Here is a 22,722-nt window from a genome sequence, read left to right as displayed (position 1 = left end):
AAGTATTTAGATGAGCACTTGAAACGCCATAGCATACAAGGCTACGGGCCAAGTGCTGGAAAATGGGATTAGAATAGTTAGGTGTTTGATGGGCGGCACAGACACGATGGGCTGAAGGGCCTGTTTCTGTGCTGTATAACTCTACGACTCTATGACCACGGGTGGCTCAGCTGCACAGGAGGGGAGGAAGAGGAGCGGAAGAGCAATAGTGATAGACGTTTCGATAGTCAGAGGATCAGACAGGCGTTTCTGTGGCAGTAAACGTGACTCCAGGATGGTGTATTGCCTCCCTGGTGCCAGGGTCAAGGATGTCATGGAGTGGCTGCAGGACATCCTTCTGGGGGAAGGTGAACAGCCAGAGGTTGTGGTCCACATCGGTGCCAATGACATAGGTAAGAAGGGGGATGAGGTCCTAAAAGCAGATTTTAGGGAGCTAGGAAGGAGACCTCCAAAGCAGTAGTCTCAGGATTACTCCCAGTGCCACGTGCTGGTGAGCATAGGAATAGGAGAATTGATCGATTGAACACGTGGCTGGAGAATTGTTGTAGGAGGGAGGGCATCAGATTTCTAAGGCACTGGGACCAGTTCCGGGGGCAGGTGGGACCTGTACAAGATGGATGGGCTACACCTTAACAGGACCGCAACTAATATCCTCGCAGAGATTTGCTAGTGCTGTTGGGGAGGGTTTAAACTGCTGATGGGTAGCTCAAATTGGAAGGAAGTAAAGCTAGTCACAGGAGTAGAAAGTAGCTAGCGACATTTGAAAGGGAAGCATCAACTAGGCTTAGAATGCAGAATAATGTCAAGAAGACAAGGTTAAGGGCACTGATCCTGAATGCACGCAGCATTCGCAACAAGGTAGATGATTTAAAGGCCCAAATAGAGGTAAATGAGTATGATCTAATTGCCATAACGGAAACCTGGCCACAGGGTGACCAAGACTGGGAACTGAATATTCAAGGATATTAGACATTTAGGAAGGACAGGCAAAAAGGAAAAGAGGTGGTGTTGTGCTGATCATAAGGGATGGGGTCAGTACATTAGTAAGGGAGGATCTCAGATCAGAAGAATAAAATGTGGAATCTGTTTGGGTGGAACTAAGATACAGCAAGGGGCAGGAAACATTGGTAGGAGTTGTTTATAGGCTACCAAACAGTAGTGGTAATGTGGGGCATGGTGTTAATTAGCAGATTAGAGGAGCATGTGGCATGGATAATGCTGTAATCATGGGTGACTTCAATCTGCAGAAAGACTGGGTAAACCTAATGAGCACAAATGCAGTGGAGGACGAGTTTCTGGACTGTGTTAGGGATGGATTTCTACAGCAGCATGTTGAGGAACCGACTAGAGAACAGGCTATTTTAGATCTAGTATTATGTAAAGAGAAAGGGCGATTTAATAATCTTGTTATAAAAAAACCTTTAGGGATGACTGACCATAATATAGAATTTTACATTATGTTTGAAAGTGAGGGAGTTCAATCTGAAGCCAGAGTGTTAAATTTGAACAAAGGAAATTATGAAGGTATGAGGGGCAAATTGGCTGAGGTGGACTGGGAAAATATATTAAAAAGTATGACAGTGCATCGGAAATGGATAGTCTTTAAAGAAATATTGCATTGTTTACACAACTATACATTCCTTCAAGGAACAAAAACCCCAAAAGTAAAGGCAGTCAATCATGGATAACAAAGGAAGTTAAGGATTGTATAAGATTAAAAGAAAAGGCCTAAAAACATGTCAGAAATAATAGTAAACCTGAGGATTGGGAAGATTTTAGAATACAGCAAAGGAGGACCAAGAAACTGATAAAGAAAGGGTGAATAGAATATGAATGCAAAATATATAAACAGACTGTAAAAGCTTCAATAGGTACGTAAAAAGGAAACATTTGGCTAAGACAAATGTGGGTTCATTACAGGCAGAGTCAGGAGAATTTATAATGGGGAATAGAGAAATGGCAGAGAAGCTAAATGATTACTTTGTGTCTGTCTTCACTGAGAAAGATACAAGACATCTCCCAGAATTAGAGATCCAAGGGATTAGGGGGAATGAGGAATTGAAGGAAATTAGTATTAGTAAGAGGGTTGCATAGGAGAAATTAATGGGGCTGAAGGTTGATAAGTCCCCAGGACTTGATACTCTACATCCAAGAGTGTTGAAAGAGGTAACTATGGAGATAGTGGATGCATTGGTGATCATCTTCCAAAATTCTATAGATTCTGGAGCAGTTCCTGCAGATTGGAAGGTCGCAAATGTCACCCCACTATTTAAGAAGGGAGGGAGAGAGAAAACAGGGAATTACAGACCTGTTAGCGTTACATTAGTCATTGGAAAAATGTGAGAATCTATTCTAAAGGATGTGATAAATGGACACTTGGATAATAATGATCTGATTGGGCAGAGTCAACATGGATTTATGAATGGGAAATCATGTTTGACAATCCTGTTGGAGTTTTTTGAGGATGTTACTAACAGAATTAATAAAGGGGAGTTGGTGGATGTGGGAACATGGAATTTCAGAAGGCTTTTGATAAAATCCCCCACAGGAGATTGGTTAGCAAAATTAAAGCACATGGGATAGGGGGTAATATACTGGCATGGATTAAGGATTGGTTAACAGGCAGAAAACAGAGAGTAGGAATAAATGGGTCATTCACGTGTTGGCAGGCTGTGACCAGCGGGGTACCGCAAGGATCAGTGCTTGGGCCCCAGCTGTTCACAATATATATCAATGATTTGGATGTGGGGACCAAATGTAGTATTTCCAAGTTTGGGGATGACACAAAACTAGGTGGGAATGTGTGTTGTGAGGAAGATGCAAGGCGGCTTCAAGGGGATTTGGACAGACTTAGTGAGTGGACAAGAACGTGGCAGATGGAATATAATGTGGAGAAATGTGAGGTTATCCACTTTGGTAGGAGGAACAGATGTGCAGAGTATTTCTTAAGCGGTATGAGATAAAACTGTAGATATACAAAGGGACCTGGGTGTCCTTGTCAATAAGTCACTGAACACTAACATGCAGGTGCAACAAGCAATCAAGGTGGCTAATGGTATGTTAGCCTTTATCGCGAGGATTTGAGTACAGGAATAGTGAAGTCTTACTTCAATTGTATAGAACCTTGGTTAGACTGCACCTGGAGTACTGTGTGCAGTTTTGGTCCCCTTACCTTAGGAAGGATATTATTGCCATAGAGGGAGTGCAACGAAGGTTCACCAGACTTGTTCCCGAGATGGCGGGACTGTCCTATGAAGAGAGATTGGGGAAACTGGGCCTGTATTCTCTAGAGTTTCAAAGAATGTGAGGTGATCTCATGGAAACCTACAAAATACAGGGATAGACAGGGTATATGCAGCTAAGATGTTTCTCCTGGTTGGGGAGTCTAGAACCAGGGGACACAATTTCAAAATAAGGGGGAAGCCACTTAGGACAGAGATGAGGAGAAATTTCTTTACTCAGAGGATTGTGAATCTTTGGAATTCTCTACCCCAGAGGGCTCTGGAAGCTCAGTCATTGAGTATGTTTAAAGCAGAGACTGACAGATTTCTAAATACAAATGACATAAAGGGATATAAGGATAGTGTGTGAAAAAGGCATTGAAGTGAATGATCAGTGATGATCATATTGAATGGCTTGATGGGCTGAATGGTCTACTCCTGCTCCTATGCTCCTGCCCGTTAACCTTTTATAGTCAGGGAATACAAGCCTAGTTTATCAAATTTCTCCTCAACAATATTTGTGTCAGTGGCAAACCTGGATATATGGTTCTCAGTTGTGTTATCTAATTCATTCACAAATATATTGAATAGTTGATGCTTGGGCAGGACTCCTGGGCGGGTCCAGTAGCCACACAGCAGAACCCTGATTTCCCCTTACACTTCTTATTGACATCCTGTGCTTTTAGCAGCAGGATTGCAGAGTGCCTTTCTTGCGAGGTCAACCATCCTGTGGGACACCAATATTCGAGTGCATACCCATTGTCCCAACTCTTTGTCTTTTACTGCCTTCAATTTCATGAGCTTTAATGTTAGTGAAGAGTCTCTTATGCGGAACCTCATCCCTGAAATGTAGGGATGATTGGAAGCTTTGAATGACGACACTCTGTGTTCTTCCCAATAAAGCAGCTGGATGTGGAAAAGGAGTGTCACAGCGTTTGGAATTCTGGGGAGTGATACCCAAGGCTTCTGCCTGCAACTCACCAATTGGGGATGTAGAATCATTCATTTTTTCTGTTGTAAATGTGTTCAGGATTTCACTCAGTCATAACAAACTCTAATTTGACACATTTTGCAGGTGGAACAAATTCCACACGCAATTAAGCATATATAAAAACCCGCAATATATAATTTAATTTAATAAATAATTAAAGTGAATTTCTTACCCACCCTGAAAAGAATTCCATTACAGCTAACTGTTCTTAGTCGAACCAAATAATAAGCAGGAACAGCATAGTTGCACCAGGCAGGATATACACACAGACACACCTGAACCAAACTCAGTTTATACACATGTACAGTATACTCACCTGTACCACACCCAGTGTACACATCTACAGTATGCTCACACTCAGTACACACACCTGTACCATCTACAGTATTCAATCTACATAATTCAGTGTTCACTTTTTTTTTTCATGGGATGTGGGCGTCACTGGCAAGACCAGCATTTGTTGCCCATCCCAAATTGTCCTCAACAACTGAGTGGCAGTTAAGAGTCAATCACATTGCTGTGGGTTTGGCATCACATGTAGGCCAGACCAGGTAAGGACAGCAGATTTCCTTCTCCAAAGAACATTAGTGAACCAGATGGGTTTTTAATGACAATCGATGATAGTTTCATGGCACCATTACTGAGACTAGCTTTCAATTCCAGATTTTCATCAATGAATTGAATGTATTTATTAATTAAATTTAAATTCCACCAGCTGCCATGGTGGGATTTGAACCCCTGTCCCCAGAGCATTAGCCTGGGCCTCTGGATTACTAGTTCAGTGACATTACCACTACGCCATACACTGTGCACTCATCTATAACACAGTATATAGATAAATGACAGAAACTTGTATGTAATTGTCACTGCCAAAGACACTGGCAGAATTTTCCCAGTGCCGGGGTGGGGGGCTTGGAGGTGGAGGAACCGGGAAAATGGTGGGGAGATGCATTGGGACATGTTGGGGAATATTCCCGGGGTGGACCGGCTGAATGGAGGTGGGCAGCCAATTTAAATGATTAAGGCTTCCATTAAGAGGCCAATCAGAGCGGGAGGCTCCAGCCCTCACAGAGGGGGGTCACAGGCATCATAGGCAGTTCCCCCATGGTCCCAACTGTCCCCTCCCAGAGGGCTTTCCCCTCCGATCCTTGGGGCCTGCCTTTTCCCCCCTCTAAAACAGGTAATCATTCTTAACCCTGCAAGGATGCCTCCATTTTGAGACCCTCGAGTTCTCAGACCAGACTCAGCAGTGCTCACCTCTCCCGGTGGGATTACTGAGGCACCAGAACTACTGCCCCTGTGATTGGACTGACCCATTCACTGCCCTTAATAGGATTGTGAGCGTGGAGGCAGCCAATTAGAAGGCTGCCTCCGGGAAAATAGCACCACCGGTCAGACACCCGGTGAGTGCAGGCTTGGGAGTGCCAAGTGGGGACCCCGAAGCGCATGGGAAAATCCTGCCCATTCAATCTCCCTGGGATCCATGCCCACACATGCTGGCATGGATTTTACTGAGCTCCTGACGTCAGGCTCCATAACGGGGGCAGCCGGAAGATCATTCGAGCATTGGCCCGCCATTGAGCTCGAGGCCAGGAGTGCCGGGCCCGATCTTCCTGGTGGTGGTGAGACTCCGTGGCGGCCCCCCTGCCGCTGGGCAACGGGACCTGCATTAACATATTTCAATTAATGATGTGACTACATTTAAATAAAATCATTAATGATCTACCTTCGAGCCGCGATTTTCCGAGCGTGGGCCGGCACTCACGCACCTTCACTTTCCCGTAGGGAAAGCAGGTGCTACTGTGGTGGGGAATGGGGGAGCTTATGATTTTTAGTGTATTAGGGTCGGGGAATGGGCATGCAAATTACTAGTGTAGGGGAGGGTGGGAAGGGGAGACCTCTGCACTTTGATCAGTTTGGTTGCGGGGGGAAGATCAAGTATTGAAGGTAAATGTTTTGGGGGGAAGAGGGCAAATGTTAAATTTAATTGTTGTTGAGGGGGAGAAGGGGTGATAGATTTATCACCAGTGCATTGGGGGGGGTGGGTAGCCCTTGAAAAATGTAAATGGCCCGGCAGGGCTGGCTGTCCTTTAAAAATGGCGCCTACACATAGGAGCTGACACCATTATCGGGAACGGACTGCCCGCCCCTCCACGTCATGGGGTAGGGATTCCACACACACTGACTCTCACTGGGGTAGGGATTCCACACACACTGACTCTCACTGGGGTACGGGTTCCACAAACACTGACTCTCACTGGGGTACGGGTTCCACACACACTGACTCTCACTGGGGTACGGGTTCCACACACGCTGACTCTCACTGGGGTATGGGTTCCACACACACTGACTCTCACTGGGGTACGGGTTCCACACGCACACTGACTCTCACTGGGGTACGGGTTCCACACACACTGACTCTCACTGGGGTACGGGTTCCACACACACTTACTCTCACTGGGGTACGGGTCCCACACACACTGACTCTCACTGGGGTACGGGTTCCACAAACACTGACTCTCACTGGGGTATGGGTTCCACACACACTGACTCTCACTGGGGTACGGGTTCCACACACACTGACTCTCACTGGGGTACGGGTCCCACACACACTAACTCTCACTGGGGTAGGGGTTCCACACACACTGACTCTCCCCAGGGTATGGGTTCCACAGGCACCAACTTTCCCTGGGGTATGGGTTGAACTACATACAGCTGTTGGACGATGGCGGGCTTCACAGCTTTTCCTGAAACCCTCTCATCACCTACTGTCCATACTCTCAACAGCTGAGCTCACTGGGTAGCAATCAGCAGTGGAAACTGCTGCAAACTGTTTGCTATCCCTTACCGAGCTGTGGTTTAATGCTGTGCCTTTGCTATTGTACAGGTTCTATATCACTTTGCTACACTAGCTGCTGATCCATAGGTAAGCTGCAATGCATTTGCATTAAGTTGCCCTCTGCCTGGTGTGTGGCTGCCAGATAATCAGAGCACAGTCACAGTGTGCCTGGGGAAATCCATGGCTGATTTGGGCTTGATTTACCCAAAATGGGACATCCCAAAACAGCAGTAGTAAGCTGTTTGTTGTCCTTAAGTGGATACTAACAAGTGTTTGTCACTGTGAGGTTGAGCTGGACAGAGTGTGATACAGCCTTAGTAAATGGATGATCTGTCGTAAGATCTGCGCGTCACAGAAAATCAACTGCTGCTTACATAATGGAACTGCGGAGCTGGGTGTTACTGAGCAGCGGGAGATTTTAGAAAACAGCAGGTGCTGTCAGTATATAAGAACGTGAGAACACAAGAATTAGGAGCAGGAGTAGACCATTCGGCCCCTCAAGCCTGCTTCACCATTCAATACGTTCCTGGCTGATCTGATTGTGGCCTCAACTCCGCTTTCCTGCCCAGCCCCGATACCCTTTGACACCCTTGTAGATAAAGAATCTATCTAACTCAGCCTTGAATATATTCAATGACCCAGCCTCCACTGCTCTCTGGGAAGAGAATTCCACCGACAAATGACCCTCTAAGAGAGAAAAAAATTCCTCCTCATCGCAGTCTTAATTGAGAGACCTTTTATTCTTAAACTGTGACCCCTTGTTCTCGACTCCCCAACAAGGTGAAACATCCTCTCAGCATCCACCCTAGCGAGTCCTCTCAGGATCTTATATGTTTCAGTAAGATCACCTCTCATCCTTCTAAACTCCGGTGGGTATAGGCCCAACCTGTCCACCCTTTCCTCATAAGATAACCCCACCACCCCCCATCCCAGGAATCACTCGAGTGAACCTTTTCTGAACTGTATCTAATGCAATTATATCCTTTCTTAAGTAAGGAGACCAAAACTGTACACAGTACTCCATATGCAGTTGAACTAAAGTCCTGTACAACTGTAGCAAAACTTTCCTATTTTTATATTCCATCCCCCTTGCAATAAACGCCATTATTCCATTTGCATTCCTACTCACTTGCTGTACCTGCATACTAACCTTTTGTGATTCATTTACCAGGACAACCAGATCCCTCTGTAACTGCTGAGTTCTGCAGTCTCTCTCCATTTAAATAATATACTGCTTTTCTTTGTAGACTCTATACTTTCTCTTGACAGCTTACTTTCCTTCCTATCTTTGTGTCATCAGCAAATTTAGCTACCGTACATTCTGTCCCTCATCCACGTCATTGATATAAATAATAAATAGTTGAGGCCCCAGCACTGATTCCTGTGGCACTCCACTAGTTACAGCTTGCCAAACAGAAAATGCCCCATTTATCCCTACTCTCTGCTTCCTGTTAGCTAACCAGTCCTTTATCCATGCTAATATGTTACCCCCAACACGATGAGTTCTTATCTTGTGCAGTAACCTTTGATGTGGCACCTTATCAAATCTACAGGTTCCCCTTTATCCACCTGGCTTGTTACTTCCTCAAAGAACTCTAATAAATTAGTCATTAGTATGTTCACTCTCTCTAAACGTTACAATGAACACATCACAAATCAAGCCAATGTGCACAAACACCACGGTAAGAACCCAAACTGAAACCACTCCATCCAATGAGCAACCCAGAGACCTTGATCAATGGAGCCGCTTTGAGATGGGTCAATCGGGTCATACTCTTCATGGGAGATGCTGAAGATCAGCTCATTGGTGCTGATGAAAGGTCACTGACCTGAAACGTTAACTCGGTTTCTCTCTCCACAGATGCTGCCAGACCTGCTGAGTAATTCCAGCACTTTCTGTTTTTATATCAGCTCATAAACACCAGCTTTCAGCTCTGCCAATTCTCTCCCTGGGTCTTTGGAAGGTTCTGGTTCTGACTGGGTTCCCGGCCACTCTCCAATGGGACTCCTTAGCTAACTGTAACTCCTCCTGCCACCCTGCGCTCTCCACACTGGCTGTGAGGGAGTGGGATGGAATACTGGGCCTTTCCTCGCCTCCCTGGCTCAGTGCTCCATCCCGCACACAGGGTTGCTGATTTGAGTCATTAAAGGTGCAATTTAATTCTCAAAGGGCCACTCCTTTCCCATTGTGCCTGTATTTCCTCTGTTTTGATCCATGCTGCCTCCCCTGCAATAGGGGCAATTTGATCCTAACTCGGTGCCAGGATGGGGTGGACATCTGCTTGTTAATATTCATTGCTTTCAATGCAGAGTAAAATCAGGCAGGGTTCCAAACCAGCATTGCCCTCAATCCCGTCAACTTCCCGAATGTCAGGATGGGTTCAATTGCCTCCTAGAGGGCGTGGTGTAAAATCAGTGCTCCACCTGATCCCAGGGGTTTCCTACTCAGGGAATTAGGATAAAATTGTGTTCAGAGTACAGACGTGGTCACTGAGCCAAGGGTGTGTGTTGCTGCACTCAGCCACAGCCAGTCTTGGGGAGTGGGGGAGTGGGATTGTCAGCTGGCCATTGATAGAGCTCCTCAGTTGCTGCCAGGAACCTGAGTGAACGGCAAACCATTTACCTTCGGCTGGGCTTGTCAGGGATGTGTGCTCCGTCACGGCTGCAGGCAGGTAGGGTGCAGATGATGGGAAATAAGTGACATGGGTAAGAATATAAAAAAAACATTTGAAACTCAAGAGAAAATTAAAAGAAACAACTAAACACATAAACGCATTCAGACATGACGTCATCCCTGGCATGGTCTGTGAGGTTGGTGATTGGTGCTTGCCCGTCACCTGATCATGTGGGCACGCGAGCAAGATAATTGGCTTGCAACGGATCACATGATCAAAGTACATGACATCAGCAGCATCTGGGAAACAATGTAGGAAAAGGTTAGACAAGGGACAGCACATCTAAAACCATGCAGGAGAGCAGAGTTCCATCCGTTCACCCCCTAGGTTCTGATTTTCCTGTGGACTCCATTCCTGTCACACCTCCTGGAACCTCCCTACTTGACAGGGCACTGTTTGCCTTCAGTGAACTGCGGGCAGTGCAGTTAAACTATGGTCCAACCTCCTTCTTTAGAGGCGTCAACAAGCCCCTTCCTCTGAAACCTGTTGCCCATTACACCTGCTCGTCTGTCAGTCATCTTGCGATGAGGGCATTGCCACATCAGTTGTCCTGGGAGAGTGGTGTTGGGCTTTCTTGAAGAGATTGGTAATTGCGAGGGTGGTAAGAATTTTTTTTATTTGTTAGGGGGAAGTGGGCATCATTGACTAGGACAGCATTTACTGCCCATCCCTAATTGCCCTTGAGAAGGTGGTGGTGAGCTGCCTTCTTGAACCGCTGCAGTCCATGTGTGTAAGGAATACCCACAGTGCTGTTAGGGAGGAAGTTCCAGGATTTTGACCCAGCGACAGTGAGGAACGGCGATATAGTTCCAAGTCAGGATGGTGTGTGGTTTGGAGGGGAACTTGCAGGTGGTGGTGTTCCCATGTATCTGCTGCCCTTGTCCTTCTAGTTGGGAGAGGTCGTGGGTTTGCTGAGTTGCTGGAGTGCATTTTGAAGCTGGCTGGAGTCATACCTAGCACAAAGAAAGATGTTTGTGGTTGTTGGAAGTCAATCATCTGAGCTCCAGGACATCACTGCAGGAATTCCTCAGGGTAGTGTCCTAAGCCCAACCATTTTCAGCTGCTTCATCAATGACCTTCCTTCAATCATAAGGTCAGAAGTGGGGATGTTCGCTGATGATTGCACAATGTTCAGCACCATTCGTGACTCCTCAGATACTGAAGCAGTCCGTGTAGAAATGCAGCAAGACCTGGACAGTATCCAGGCTTGGGCTGAAAAGTGGCAAGTAATATTTGCGCCACACAAGTGCCAGGCAATAACCATAGAGTCATAGAGTCATAAAGTCATAGAGTTATACAGCACAGAAACAGGCCCTTCGGCCCATCGTGTCTGTGCCGCCCATCAAGCACCTAACTATTCTAATCCCATTTTCCAGCACTTGGCCCGTAGCCTTGTATGCTATGGCATTTCAAGTGCTCATCTAAATACTTCTTAAATGTTGTGATGGTTCCTGCATATACCAACGCTTCAGGCAGTGTGTTCCAGATTCCAACCACACTCTGGTTAAAATTTTTTTTCCTCAAATCCCCTCTAAACCTCCTGCCGCTTACCTTAAATCTATGCCCCCTGGTTATTGACCCCTCCGCTAAGGGAAAAAGTTTCTTCTTATCTAACCGATCAATGCCCCGCATAATTTCATATACCTCAATCATATCTTCCCTCAGCCTTCTCTGCTCTAAGGAAAACAACTCTAGCCTTTTCAGTCTCTCTTCATAGCTGAAATGCTCCAGTCCAGGCAACATCCTGGTGAATCTCCTCTGTACCCTCTCCAGTGCAATCACATCCTTCCTATAGTGTGATGCCCAGAACTGTACACAGTATTCCAGCTGTGGACTAACTAGTGTTTTATACAGCTCCATCATAACCTCCCTGCTCTTATATTCTATGCCATGGTCAATAAAGGCAAGTATCCCATATGCCTTCCTAACCACCTTATCTACCTGTGCTGCTGCCTTCAGTGATCTATGGACAAGTACACCAAGGTCCCTCTGACCCTCTGTACTTCCTAGGGTCCTACATTCCATTGTATATTCCCTTGCCTTATTAGACCTCCCAAAATGCATCACCTCACACTTCTCAGGATTAAATTCCATTTGCCACAGGTCCACCCCTCTTACCAGCCCATCTATATCGTCCTGTAATCTAAGGCTTTCCTCCTCACTATTTACGACACCATCAATTTTCGTGTCATCTGCAAACTTACTGATCATAACTCCAATATTCACGTCTAAATCATTAATGTACACTACAAACAGCAAGGGTCCCAGCACCAGTCCCTGCGGTACACCACTGGTCACAGGCTTCTACTCGCAAAAACAACCCTTAACCATCACCCTCTGCCTCCTGCCACTAAGCCAATTTTGGTCCAATTTGCCAAATTGCCCTGGATCCCATGGGCTCTCACCTTCTTAACCAATCTCCCATGCGGGACCTTATCAAAAGCCTTACTGAAGTCCATGTAGACTACATCATCTACTTTACCCTCATCTACACATCTGGTCACTGCCTCAAAAAATTCAATCAAGTTAGTTAGACACGATCTCCCCCTGACAAAGCCATGCTGACTATCCCTGATTAATCCCTGCCTCTCCAAGTAGAGATTATTCCTGTCCCACAGAATTTTTTCCAACAGTTTCCCAACCACTGATGTTAGACTCACCGGTCTGTAATTACCTGGTTTATCCCTACTACCCTTCTTGAATAATGGTACCACATTCACTGTCCTCCAATCCTCTGGTACCTCTCCTGTGGCCAGAGAGGATTTGAAAATTTGTGTCAGAGCCTCTGCTATCTCCTCCCTTGCCTCACATAACAGCCTGGGATACATCTCACCTGGGCCTGGGGATTTATCCACTTTTAAGCTCGCTAAAACAGCTAATACCTCCTCCCTTTCAATGCTAATATGTTCAACTATATCATGATCCCCCTCCCTGATCTCGACACCTACATCGTCCTTCTCCATAATGAATACAGATGAAACGTAATCATTCAAAACCTCACCTATGTCCTCCGGCGCCACACACACATTGCCACTTTGGTCCCTAATGGGCCCTACTCTTTCCCTGATTTTCCTTTTGCCCTTAATATATTTATAAAATGCCTTAAGATTTTCCTTTATCTTGCCCACCAGTGTTTTTCAATGTCCCCTCTTCGCTCTCTTAATTACTTTTTTAAGTACCCCCCTACACTTTCTATACTCCTCTAGTGCCTCCACTATTTTCAGTGCTCTGAATCTGCCATAACCCTCCTTTTTTTTCCTGATCCAATCCTCTATATCCCTTGACATCCAGGGTTCCCTGGACTTGTTGGTCCTACCCTTCACCTGAATGGGTACATGTTGGCTCTAAACTGTCACTATTTCCTCTTTCAATGACTCCCACTGATCTGATGTAGACTTTCCTACAAGTAGCTGCTCCCAGTCCACTTTGGCCAGATTCTGTTTTATCATATTGAAATCGGCCTCCCCCCAATTCAGTACCTTTATTTTCGGTCCATCTTTGTCCTTTTCCATAACTACCTTAAATCTTACAGTGTTATGGTCACTATCCTCGAAATGTTCCCCCTTTGACACTTCAACCACTTGTCCAGCTTCATTCCCAAGGATTAGGTCCAGTACTGCCCCTTCTCTTGTAGGACTTTCTACGTGCTGGCTCAAAAAGCTCTCTTGGATGCACAATAAGAATTCCTCCCCCTTTAAGCCTTTTACACTGAGACTATCCCAGTTGATACTGGGGAAGTTGAAATCCCCTACTATTATTACCCTATTATTTTTACACCTCTCTGAGATTTGCCGACATATCTGCTCCTCTATCTCTCCCTGACTGTTTGGTGGCCTGTAGTACACTCCCAGCCAAATGATTGCCCCCTTTTTGTTTTTAAGTTTTACACATATATCCTCATTTGAGGAACCTTCTAAGATATCATCCCTCCTTACTGCAGTAATTGACTCCTTGATCAATAGTGCAATGCCACCTCCTCTTTTATCCCCTCCCCTGTCATGCCTGAAGATTCTATATCTTGGAATATTAAGCTGCCAGTCTTGCCCCTCCCTCAATGGGATTAGAATAGTTAGGTGCTTGATGGCTGGCACAGACACAATGGGCTGAAGGGCCTGTTTCTGTGCTGTATAACTCTATGACTCCATGACTCTATGACTTAACCATGTCTCTGTGATAGCAATAATATCATAATGCCATGTGCTAATCAACGCCCTCAATTCATCTGCCTTACTCGTAAGACTCCTTGCATTAAAATAGATGCAAACCAGCCTTGCATTTCCAACAAGAGAAAATCTAACCATCTCCCCTTGTCATTCAACGGCATTACCATCGCTGAATCCCCCACTATTAACATCCTGGGGGTTACCATTGATCAGAAACTGAACTGGAGCAGCCATATAAATACCGTGGCTACGAGAGCAGGTCAGAGGCTAGGAATCCTGCAGCGAGTAACTCACCTCCTGACTCCCCAAAACCTGTCCACCATCTACAAGGCACAAGTCAGGAGTGCGATGGAATCCTCTCCACTTGCCTGGATGGGTGCCGCTCCAACAACACTCAAGAAGCTCAACACCATCCAGGATAAAGCAGCCCACTTGATTGGCACCCCATCTACAAACATTCGCTCCCTCCACCACCGACGCACAGTGGCAGCAGTGTGTACCATCTACAAGATGCACTGCAGCAATGCACCAAGGCTCCTTAGACTGCACCTTCCAAACCCGCGACCTCTACCAACTAGAAGAACAAGGGCAGCAAATACATGGGAACACCACCACCTGCAAGTTCCCCTCCAAGTCACACACCATCCTGACTTGGAACTCTATCGCCGTTCCTTCACTGTCGCTGGGTCAAAATCCTGGAACCCCCTTCCTAACAGCACTGTGGGTGTACCTACCCCACATGGACTGCAGCGGTTCAAGAAGGCAGCTCACCACCACCTTCTCAAGGGCAATTAGGGATGGGCAATAAATGCTGACCTGGCCAGCGACGCCTACATCCCATGAATGAACAAAAAAAAAGTGCCGCTTGATGGCACTGTTGATGACACCTTCCATCGCTTTACTGATGATTGAGAATAGGCTGATGGGGTGGTAATTGGCCGGGTTAGATTTGTCCTGCTTTTTGTGTACAGGACATACCTGGGCAATTTTCCACTCTGCCGGGTAGATGCCAGTGTTGTAGCTGTACTGGAACAGCTTGGCTAGGGGCGCGGCAAGTTCTGGAGCACAGGTCTTCAGTACTGTTGTCGGAATATTGTCAGGGCCCATAGCTTTTGCAGTATCCAGTGCCTTCAGTCGTTTCTTGATATCACGCGGAGTGAATCGAATTGGCTGAAGACTGGCATCTGTGATGCTGGGGACTTCAGGAGGAGGCCGAGATGGATCATCAACTCGGCACTTCTGGCTGAAGATGGATGCAAATTCACCATGCAGTGTGAGAATGCAGTCACAGGTAGGATAGACCTGCTAGGCAAGGCAGGTTCCCCTGCCTGTGTATTTACAGTATTTTCTGTTTTTATTTGACATTATTGAAAAAGTTACATTTTGTGGAAGATATTTCTCTTTTATTTGTTCATGGGATGTGGGCGTAGCTGGCTAGGCCAGCATTTATTACCCATCCTAATTGTCCTTGAGAAGGTGGTGGTGTGCTGCCTTCCTGAGCCACAGCAGTTCATGTGGGACTGGTACACCCACAGTGCTGATCAGGAGGGAAGCTAGATATTGGAAGCCTTGAGTTCTGGGTTCTGAGACCAGTATTATAACCGCAAAACAACGACACACTTCTGTCTCTGAGGGGGCATCCAGATACTGACCCACCTTCACTGAGTGGGCCGTGATCAGACTGACCCACCTTCACTGAGGGGGTGTGATCAGACTGACCCACCTTCACTGAGTGGGCCGTGATCAGACTGACCCACCTTCACTGAGTGGGTGTGATCAGACTGACCCACCTTCACTGAGGGGCCGTGATCAGACTGACCCACCTTCACTGAGTGGGCGTGATCAGACTGACCCACCTTCACTGAGTGGGTGTGATCAGACTGACCCACCTTCACTGAGTGGGCGTGATCAGACTGACCCACCTTCACTGAGTGGGTGTGATCAGACTGACCCACCTTCACTGAGTGGGCGTGATCAGACTGACCCACCTTCACTGAGGGGGTGTGATCAGACTGACCCACCTTCACTGAGTGGGCACGATCAGACTGACCCACCTTCACTGAGTGGGCGTGATCAGACTGACCCACCTTCACTGAGGGGGTGTGATCAGACTGACCCACCTTCACTGAGTGGGCGTGATCAGACTGACCCACCTTCACTGAGGGGGTGTGATCAGACTGACCCACCTTCACTGAGTGGACCGTGATCAGACTGACCCACCTTCACTGAGGGGCCGTGATCAGACTGACCCACCTTCACTGAGTGGGCGTGATCAGACTGACCCACCTTCACTGAGTGGGCCGTGATCAGACTGACCCACCTTCACTGAGGGGCCGTGATCAGACTGACCCACCTTCACTGAGGGGCCGTGATCAGACTGACCCACCTTCACTGAGTGGGCCGTGATCAGACTGACCCACCTTCACTGAGGGGCCGTGATCAGACTGACCCACCTTCACTGAGGGGGTGTGATCAGACTGACCCACCTTCACTGAGTGGGCACGATCAGACTGACCCACCTTCACTGAGGGGGTGTGATCAGACTGACCCACCTTCACTGAGTGGGCATGATCAGACTGACCCACCTTCACTGAGGGGCCGTGATCAGACTGACCCACCTTCACTGAGGGGGTGTGATCAGACTGACCCACCTTCACTGAGTGGGCACGATCAGACTGACCCACCTTCACTGAGGGGGTGTGATCAGACTGACCCACCTTCACTGAGTGGGCATGATCAGACTGACCCACCTTCACTGAGGGGCCGTGATCAGACTGACCCACCTTCACTGAGTGGGCGTGATCAGACTGACCCACCTTCACTGAGGGGGTGTGATCAGACTGACCCACCTTCACTGAGTGGGCGTGATCAGACTGACCCACCTTCACTGAGGGGGTGTGATCAGACTGACCCACCTTCACTGAGTGGGCGTGATCAGACTGACCCACCTTCACTGAGGGGGTGTGATCAGACTGACCCACCTTCACTGAGTGGGCCGTGATCAGACTGACCCACCTTCACTGAGGGGCCGTGATCAGACTGACCCACCTTCACTGAGGGGGTGTGATCAGACTGACCCACCTTCACTGAGTGGGCACGATCAGACTGACCCACCTTCACTGAGGGGGTGTGATCAGACTGACCCACCTTCACTGAGTGGGCATGATCAGACTGACCCACCTTCACTGAGGGGCCGTGATCAGACTGACCCACCTTCGCTGAGTGGGCGTGATCAGACTGACCCACCTTCACTGAGGGGGTGTGATCAGACTGACCCACCTTCACTGAGTGGGCGTGATCAGACTGACCCACCTTCACTGAGGGGGTGTGATCAGACTGACCCACCTTCACTGAGTGGGCGTGATCAGACTGACCCACCTTCACTGAGTGGGCGTGATCAGACTGACCCACCTTCACTGAGGGGGTGTGATCAGACTGACCCACCTTCACTGAGTGGGCGTGATCAGACTGACCCACCTTCACTGAGGGGGTGTGATCAGACTGACCCACCTTCACTGAGTGGGCGTGATCAGACTGACCCACCTTCACTGAGGGGGTGTGATCAGACTGACCCACCTTCACTGAGTGGGCGTGATCAGACTGACCCACCTTCACTGAGGGGGTGTGATCAGACTGACCCACCTTCACTGAGTGGGCATGATCAGACTGACCCACCTTCACTGAGGGGCCGTGATCAGACTGACCCACCTTCACTGAGGGGGTGTGATCAGACTGACCCACCTTCACTGAGTGGGCGTGATCAGACTGACCCACCTTCACTGAGGGGGTGTGATCAGACTGACCCACCTTCACTGAGTGGGCGTGATCAGACTGACCCACCTTCACTGAGGGGGTGTGATCAGACTGACCCACCTTCACTGAGGGGGTGTGATCAGACTGACCCACCTTCACTGAGGGGGTGTGATCAGACTGACCCACCTTCACTGAGTGGGCATGATCAGACTGACCCACCTTCACTGAGGGGCCGTGATCAGACTGACCCACCTTCACTGAGGGGGTGTGATCAGACTGACCCACCTTCACTGAGGGGGTGTGATCAGACTGACCCACCTTCACTGAGTGGGCGTGATCAGACTGACCCACCTTCACTGAGGGGGTGTGATCAGACTGACCCACCTTCACTGAGGGGGTGTGATCAGACTGACCCACCTTCACTGAGTGGGCGTGATCAGACTGACCCACCTTCACTGAGGGGGTGTGATCAGACTCACCCACCTTCACTGAGGGGGTTTGATCAGACTGACCCACCTTCACTGAGTGGGCGTGATCAGACTGACCCACCTTCACTGAGGGGGTGTGATCAGACTGACCCACCTTCACTGAGTGGGCGTGATCAGACTGACCCACCTTCACTGAGGGGGTGTGATCAGACTGACCCACCTTCACTGAGTGGGCGTGATCAGACTGACCCACCTTCACTGAGGGGGTGTGATCAGACTGACCCACCTTCACTGAGTGGGCGTGATCAGACTGACCCACCTTCACTGAGGGGGTGTGATCAGACTGACCCACCTTCACTGAGTGGGCATGATCAGACTGACCCACCTTCACTGAGGGGCCGTGATCAGACTGACCCACCTTCACTGAGGGGGTGTGATCAGACTGACCCACCTTCACTGAGTGGGCGTGATCAGACTGACCCACCTTCACTGAGTGGGCGTGATCAGACTGACCCACCTTCACTGAGGGGGTGTGATCAGACTGACCCACCTTCACTGAGTGGGCGTGATCAGACTGACCCACCTTCACTGAGGGGGTGTGATCAGACTGACCCACCTTCACTGAGTGGGCGTGATCAGACTGACCCACCTTCACTGAGGGGGTGTGATCAGACTGACCCACCTTCACTGAGGGGGTGTGATCAGACTGACCCACCTTCACTGAGTGGGCGTGATCAGACTGACCCACCTTCACTGAGTGGGCGTGATCAGACTGACCCACCTTCACTGAGGGGGTGTGATCAGACTGACCCACCTTCACTGAGTGGGCGTGATCAGACTGACCCACCTTCACTGAGGGGGTGTGATCAGACTGACCCACCTTCACTGAGTGGGCGTGATCAGACTGACCCACCTTCACTGAGGGGGTGTGATCAGACTGACCCACCTTCACTGAGTGGGCGTGATCAGACTGACCCACCTTCACTGAGGGGCCGTGATCAGACTGACCCACCTTCACTGAGGGGGTGTGATCAGACTGAACCACCTTCACTGAGTGGGCGTGATCAGACTGACCCACCTTCACTGAGGGGGCCGTGATCAGACTGTCCCAACTTCACTGAGGGGGTGTGAACAGACTGACCCACCATCACTGAGGGGGTGTGAACAGACTGACCCACCATCACTGAGGGGGTGTGATCAGACTGACACACCTACACTGAGGGGGCTGTGATCAAACTGACCCACCTTCACGGAGGGGGTGTGATCTGACTGACCCACCTTCCCTGAGTGGGTGTGATCAGACTGACCCACCTTCTCTGAGTGGGTGTGATCAGACTGACCCACCTTCCCTGAGTGGGTGTGATCAGACTGACCCACCTTCACTGAGGGGGTGTGATCAGACTGACCCACCTTCACTGAGGGGTCGTGATCAGACTGACCCACCTTCTCTTAGTCGGTGTGATAAGACTGACCCACCTTCTCTGAGGGGGTGTGATCAGACTGACCCACCTTCACTGAGGGGGTGTGATCAGACTGACCCACCTTCACTGAGTGGGCGTGATCAGACTGACCCACCTTCACTGAGGGGGTGTGATCAGACTGACCCACCTTCACTGAGGGGGTGTGATCAGACTGACCCACCTTCACTGAGTGGGCGTGATCAGACTGACCCACCTTCACTGAGGGGGTGTGATCAGACTGACCCACCTTCACTGAGTGGGCGTGATCAGACTGACCCACCTTCACTGAGGGGGTGTGATCAGACTGACCCACCTTCACTGAGTGGGCGTGATCAGACTGACCCACCTTCACTGAGGGGGTGTGATCAGACTGACCCACCTTCACTGAGTGGGCGTGATCAGACTGACCTACCTTCACTGAGTGGGCGTGATCAGACTGTCCCAACTTCACTGAGGGGGTGTGAACAGACTGACCCACCATCACTGAGGGGGTGTGAACAGACTGACCCACCATCACTGAGGGGGTGTGATCAGACTGACCCACCTACACTGAGGGGGGTGTGATCAGACTGACCCACCTTCACGGAGGGGGTGTGATCTGACTGACCCACCTTCACTGAGGGGACGTGATCACACTGACCCACCTTCACTGAAGGGGTGTGATCAGACTGATCCACCTTCACTGAGGGGACAATATCCAACTGACCCACCTTCACTGAGGGGTCGTGATCAGACTGACCCACCTTCTCTTAGTCGGTGTGATCAGACTGACCCACCTTCTCTGAGGGGGTGTGATCAGACTGACCCACCTTCTCTGAGGGGGTGTGATCAGACTGACCCACCTTCCCTGAGTGGGTGTGATCAGACTGACCCACCTTCAGTGAGGGGGTGTGATCAGACTGATCCACCTTCACTGAGGGGACAATATCCAACTGACCCACCTTCACTGAGGGGTCGTGATCAGACTGACCCACCTTCTCTTAGTCGGTGTGATCAGACTGACCCACCTTCTCTGAGGGGGTGTGATCAGACTGACCCACCTTCACTGAGGGGGTGTGATCAGACTGACCCACCTTCACTGAGTGGGCGTGATCAGACTGACCCACCTTCACTGAGGGGGTGTGATCAGACTGACCCACCTTCACTGAGTGGGCGTGATCAGACTGACCCACCTTCACTGAGTGGGCGTGATCAGACTGTCCCAACTTCACTGAGGGGGTGTGAACAGACTGACCCATCACTGAGGGGGTGTGAACAGACTGACCCACCATCACTGAGGGGGGTGTGATCAGACTGACCCACCTTCACGGAGGGGGTGTGATCTGACTGACCCACCTTCACTGAGGGGACGTGATCACACTGACCTACCTTCACTGAGGGGGTGTGATCAGACTGACCCACCTACACTGAGGGGATGTGATCAGACTGACCCACCTTCATTGAGGGGGTGTGATCAGACTGACCCACCTTCACTGAGGGGGTGTGATCAGACTGACCCACCTTCACTGAGTGGGTGTGATCAGACTGACCCACCTTCACTGAGGGGGTGTGATCAGACTGATCCACCTTCTCTGAGGGGGTGTGATCAGACTGACCCACCTTCTCTAAGGGGGTGTGATCAGACTGACCCACCTTCTCTGAGGAGGTGTGATCAGACTGACCCACCTTCCCTGAGTGGGCGTGATCAGACTGACCCACCTTCCCTGACTGGGTGTGATCAGACTGACCCACATCACTGAGGGGGTGTGATCAGACTGATCCACCTTCACTGAGGGGACAATATCCAACTGACCCACCTTCACTGAGGGGTCGTGATCAGACTGACCCACCTTCTCTTAGTCGGTGTGATCAGACTGACCCACCTTCCCTGAGTGGGTGTGATCAGACTGACCCACCTTCACTGAGGGGGTGTGATCAGACTGATCCACCTTCACTGAGGGGACAATATCCAACTGACCCACCTTCACTGAGGGGTCGTGATCAGACTGACCCACCTTCTCTTAGTCGGTGTGATCAGACTGACCCACCTTCTCTGAGGGGGTGTGATCAGACTGACCCACCTTCTCTGAGGGGGTGTGATCAGACTGACCCACCTTCACTGAGGGGCTGTGCTCAGACTGGCCAACTTTCTAGTGCATCAAAAACAAGGCTGTTCTCCACATGTCAGCCTCACTGCTACAGATAGGGTCAAAGCAGAGCTCAATCCCACCCTTGCACCTCACCTACACACAGGGGTCAGTGCATCACAAACTGGAGCAGAGGCCCTGACATATTCTTCACTCTCCAATCCAACAGAATGATCTTGCATTTATATAGAGCCTTTCAAAATCTCAGGACTTCCCAAAGTGATTTACAGCCAATGAAGCACTTTTAAAGTGTTGTCACTTTCGTGATGCAGGTAATGCAGCAGCCAATATGTGCACAGCAAGCTCCCACAAACAACAATGTGATAATGCCCAGGTAACAGTGCAGCACTCCCTCAGTACTGACCCTCCGACAGTGCAGCGCTCCTTCAGTACTGACCCTCCGACAGTGCAGCATTCCCTCAGTACTGACCCTCTGACAGTGCAGCACTCCCTCAGTACTGACCCTCCGACAGTGCAGCGCTCCTTCAGTACTGACTTTCCGACAGTGCAGCACTCCCTCAGTATTGTCCCTCTGACAGTGCAGCACTCCCTCAGTATTGTCCCTCTGACAGTGCAGCATTCCCTCAGTACTGACCTTCCAACATAGTCTGGATATGTTTAAATCCTGGGACTTGAACACAGAAACTTACGAATCAGAGGCAAGTGTTGTACCACTGAGCCTCTTTAATGCATACATAGAGTCAGGTCTGGTCTGTATACTGTATACACAGGGTCAGGTCTGGTCTGTATACTGTACACACAGGATCAGGTCTGGTCTGTATACTGTACACACAGAGTCAGGTCTGGTCTGTATACTGTACACACAGAGTCAGGTCTGGTCTGTATAATGTACACACAGGGTCAGGTCCGGTCTGTATACTGTACACACAGGATCAGGTCTGGTCTGTATAATGTACACACAGGGTCAGGTCTGGTCTGTATACTGTACACACAGGATCAGGTCTGGTCTGTATAATGTACACACAGGGTCAGGTCTGGTCTGTATACTGTACACACAGGATCAGGTCTGGTCTGTATACTGTACACACAGAGTCAGGTCTGGTCT

The 22,722-nt window shown here is 49.2% G+C and overlaps 1 protein-coding gene across 1 annotated transcript in view; it reads right to left on the bottom strand.

The window, feature by feature from the left end:
- Positions 1–22,722, bottom strand: part of LOC137374244 (cell adhesion molecule 2-like) — a 912,392-nt gene that overhangs the window by 47,554 nt on the left and 842,116 nt on the right. The window contains exon 10 of the mRNA XM_068040031.1: positions 9,675–9,713. Coding sequence (XP_067896132.1) covers positions 9,675–9,713 — 39 coding nt within the window. The remainder of the gene's footprint in view (positions 1–9,674; positions 9,714–22,722) is intronic.

Source organism: Heterodontus francisci, chromosome 10 (assembly GCF_036365525.1).
Source record: "Heterodontus francisci isolate sHetFra1 chromosome 10, sHetFra1.hap1, whole genome shotgun sequence".
In the NCBI taxonomy this organism is placed as follows: Eukaryota; Metazoa; Chordata; class Chondrichthyes; order Heterodontiformes; family Heterodontidae; genus Heterodontus; species Heterodontus francisci.
The sequence above is the reverse complement of the archived record's forward strand: the minus strand, read 5'-3'. Positions and strand labels throughout refer to the sequence as shown.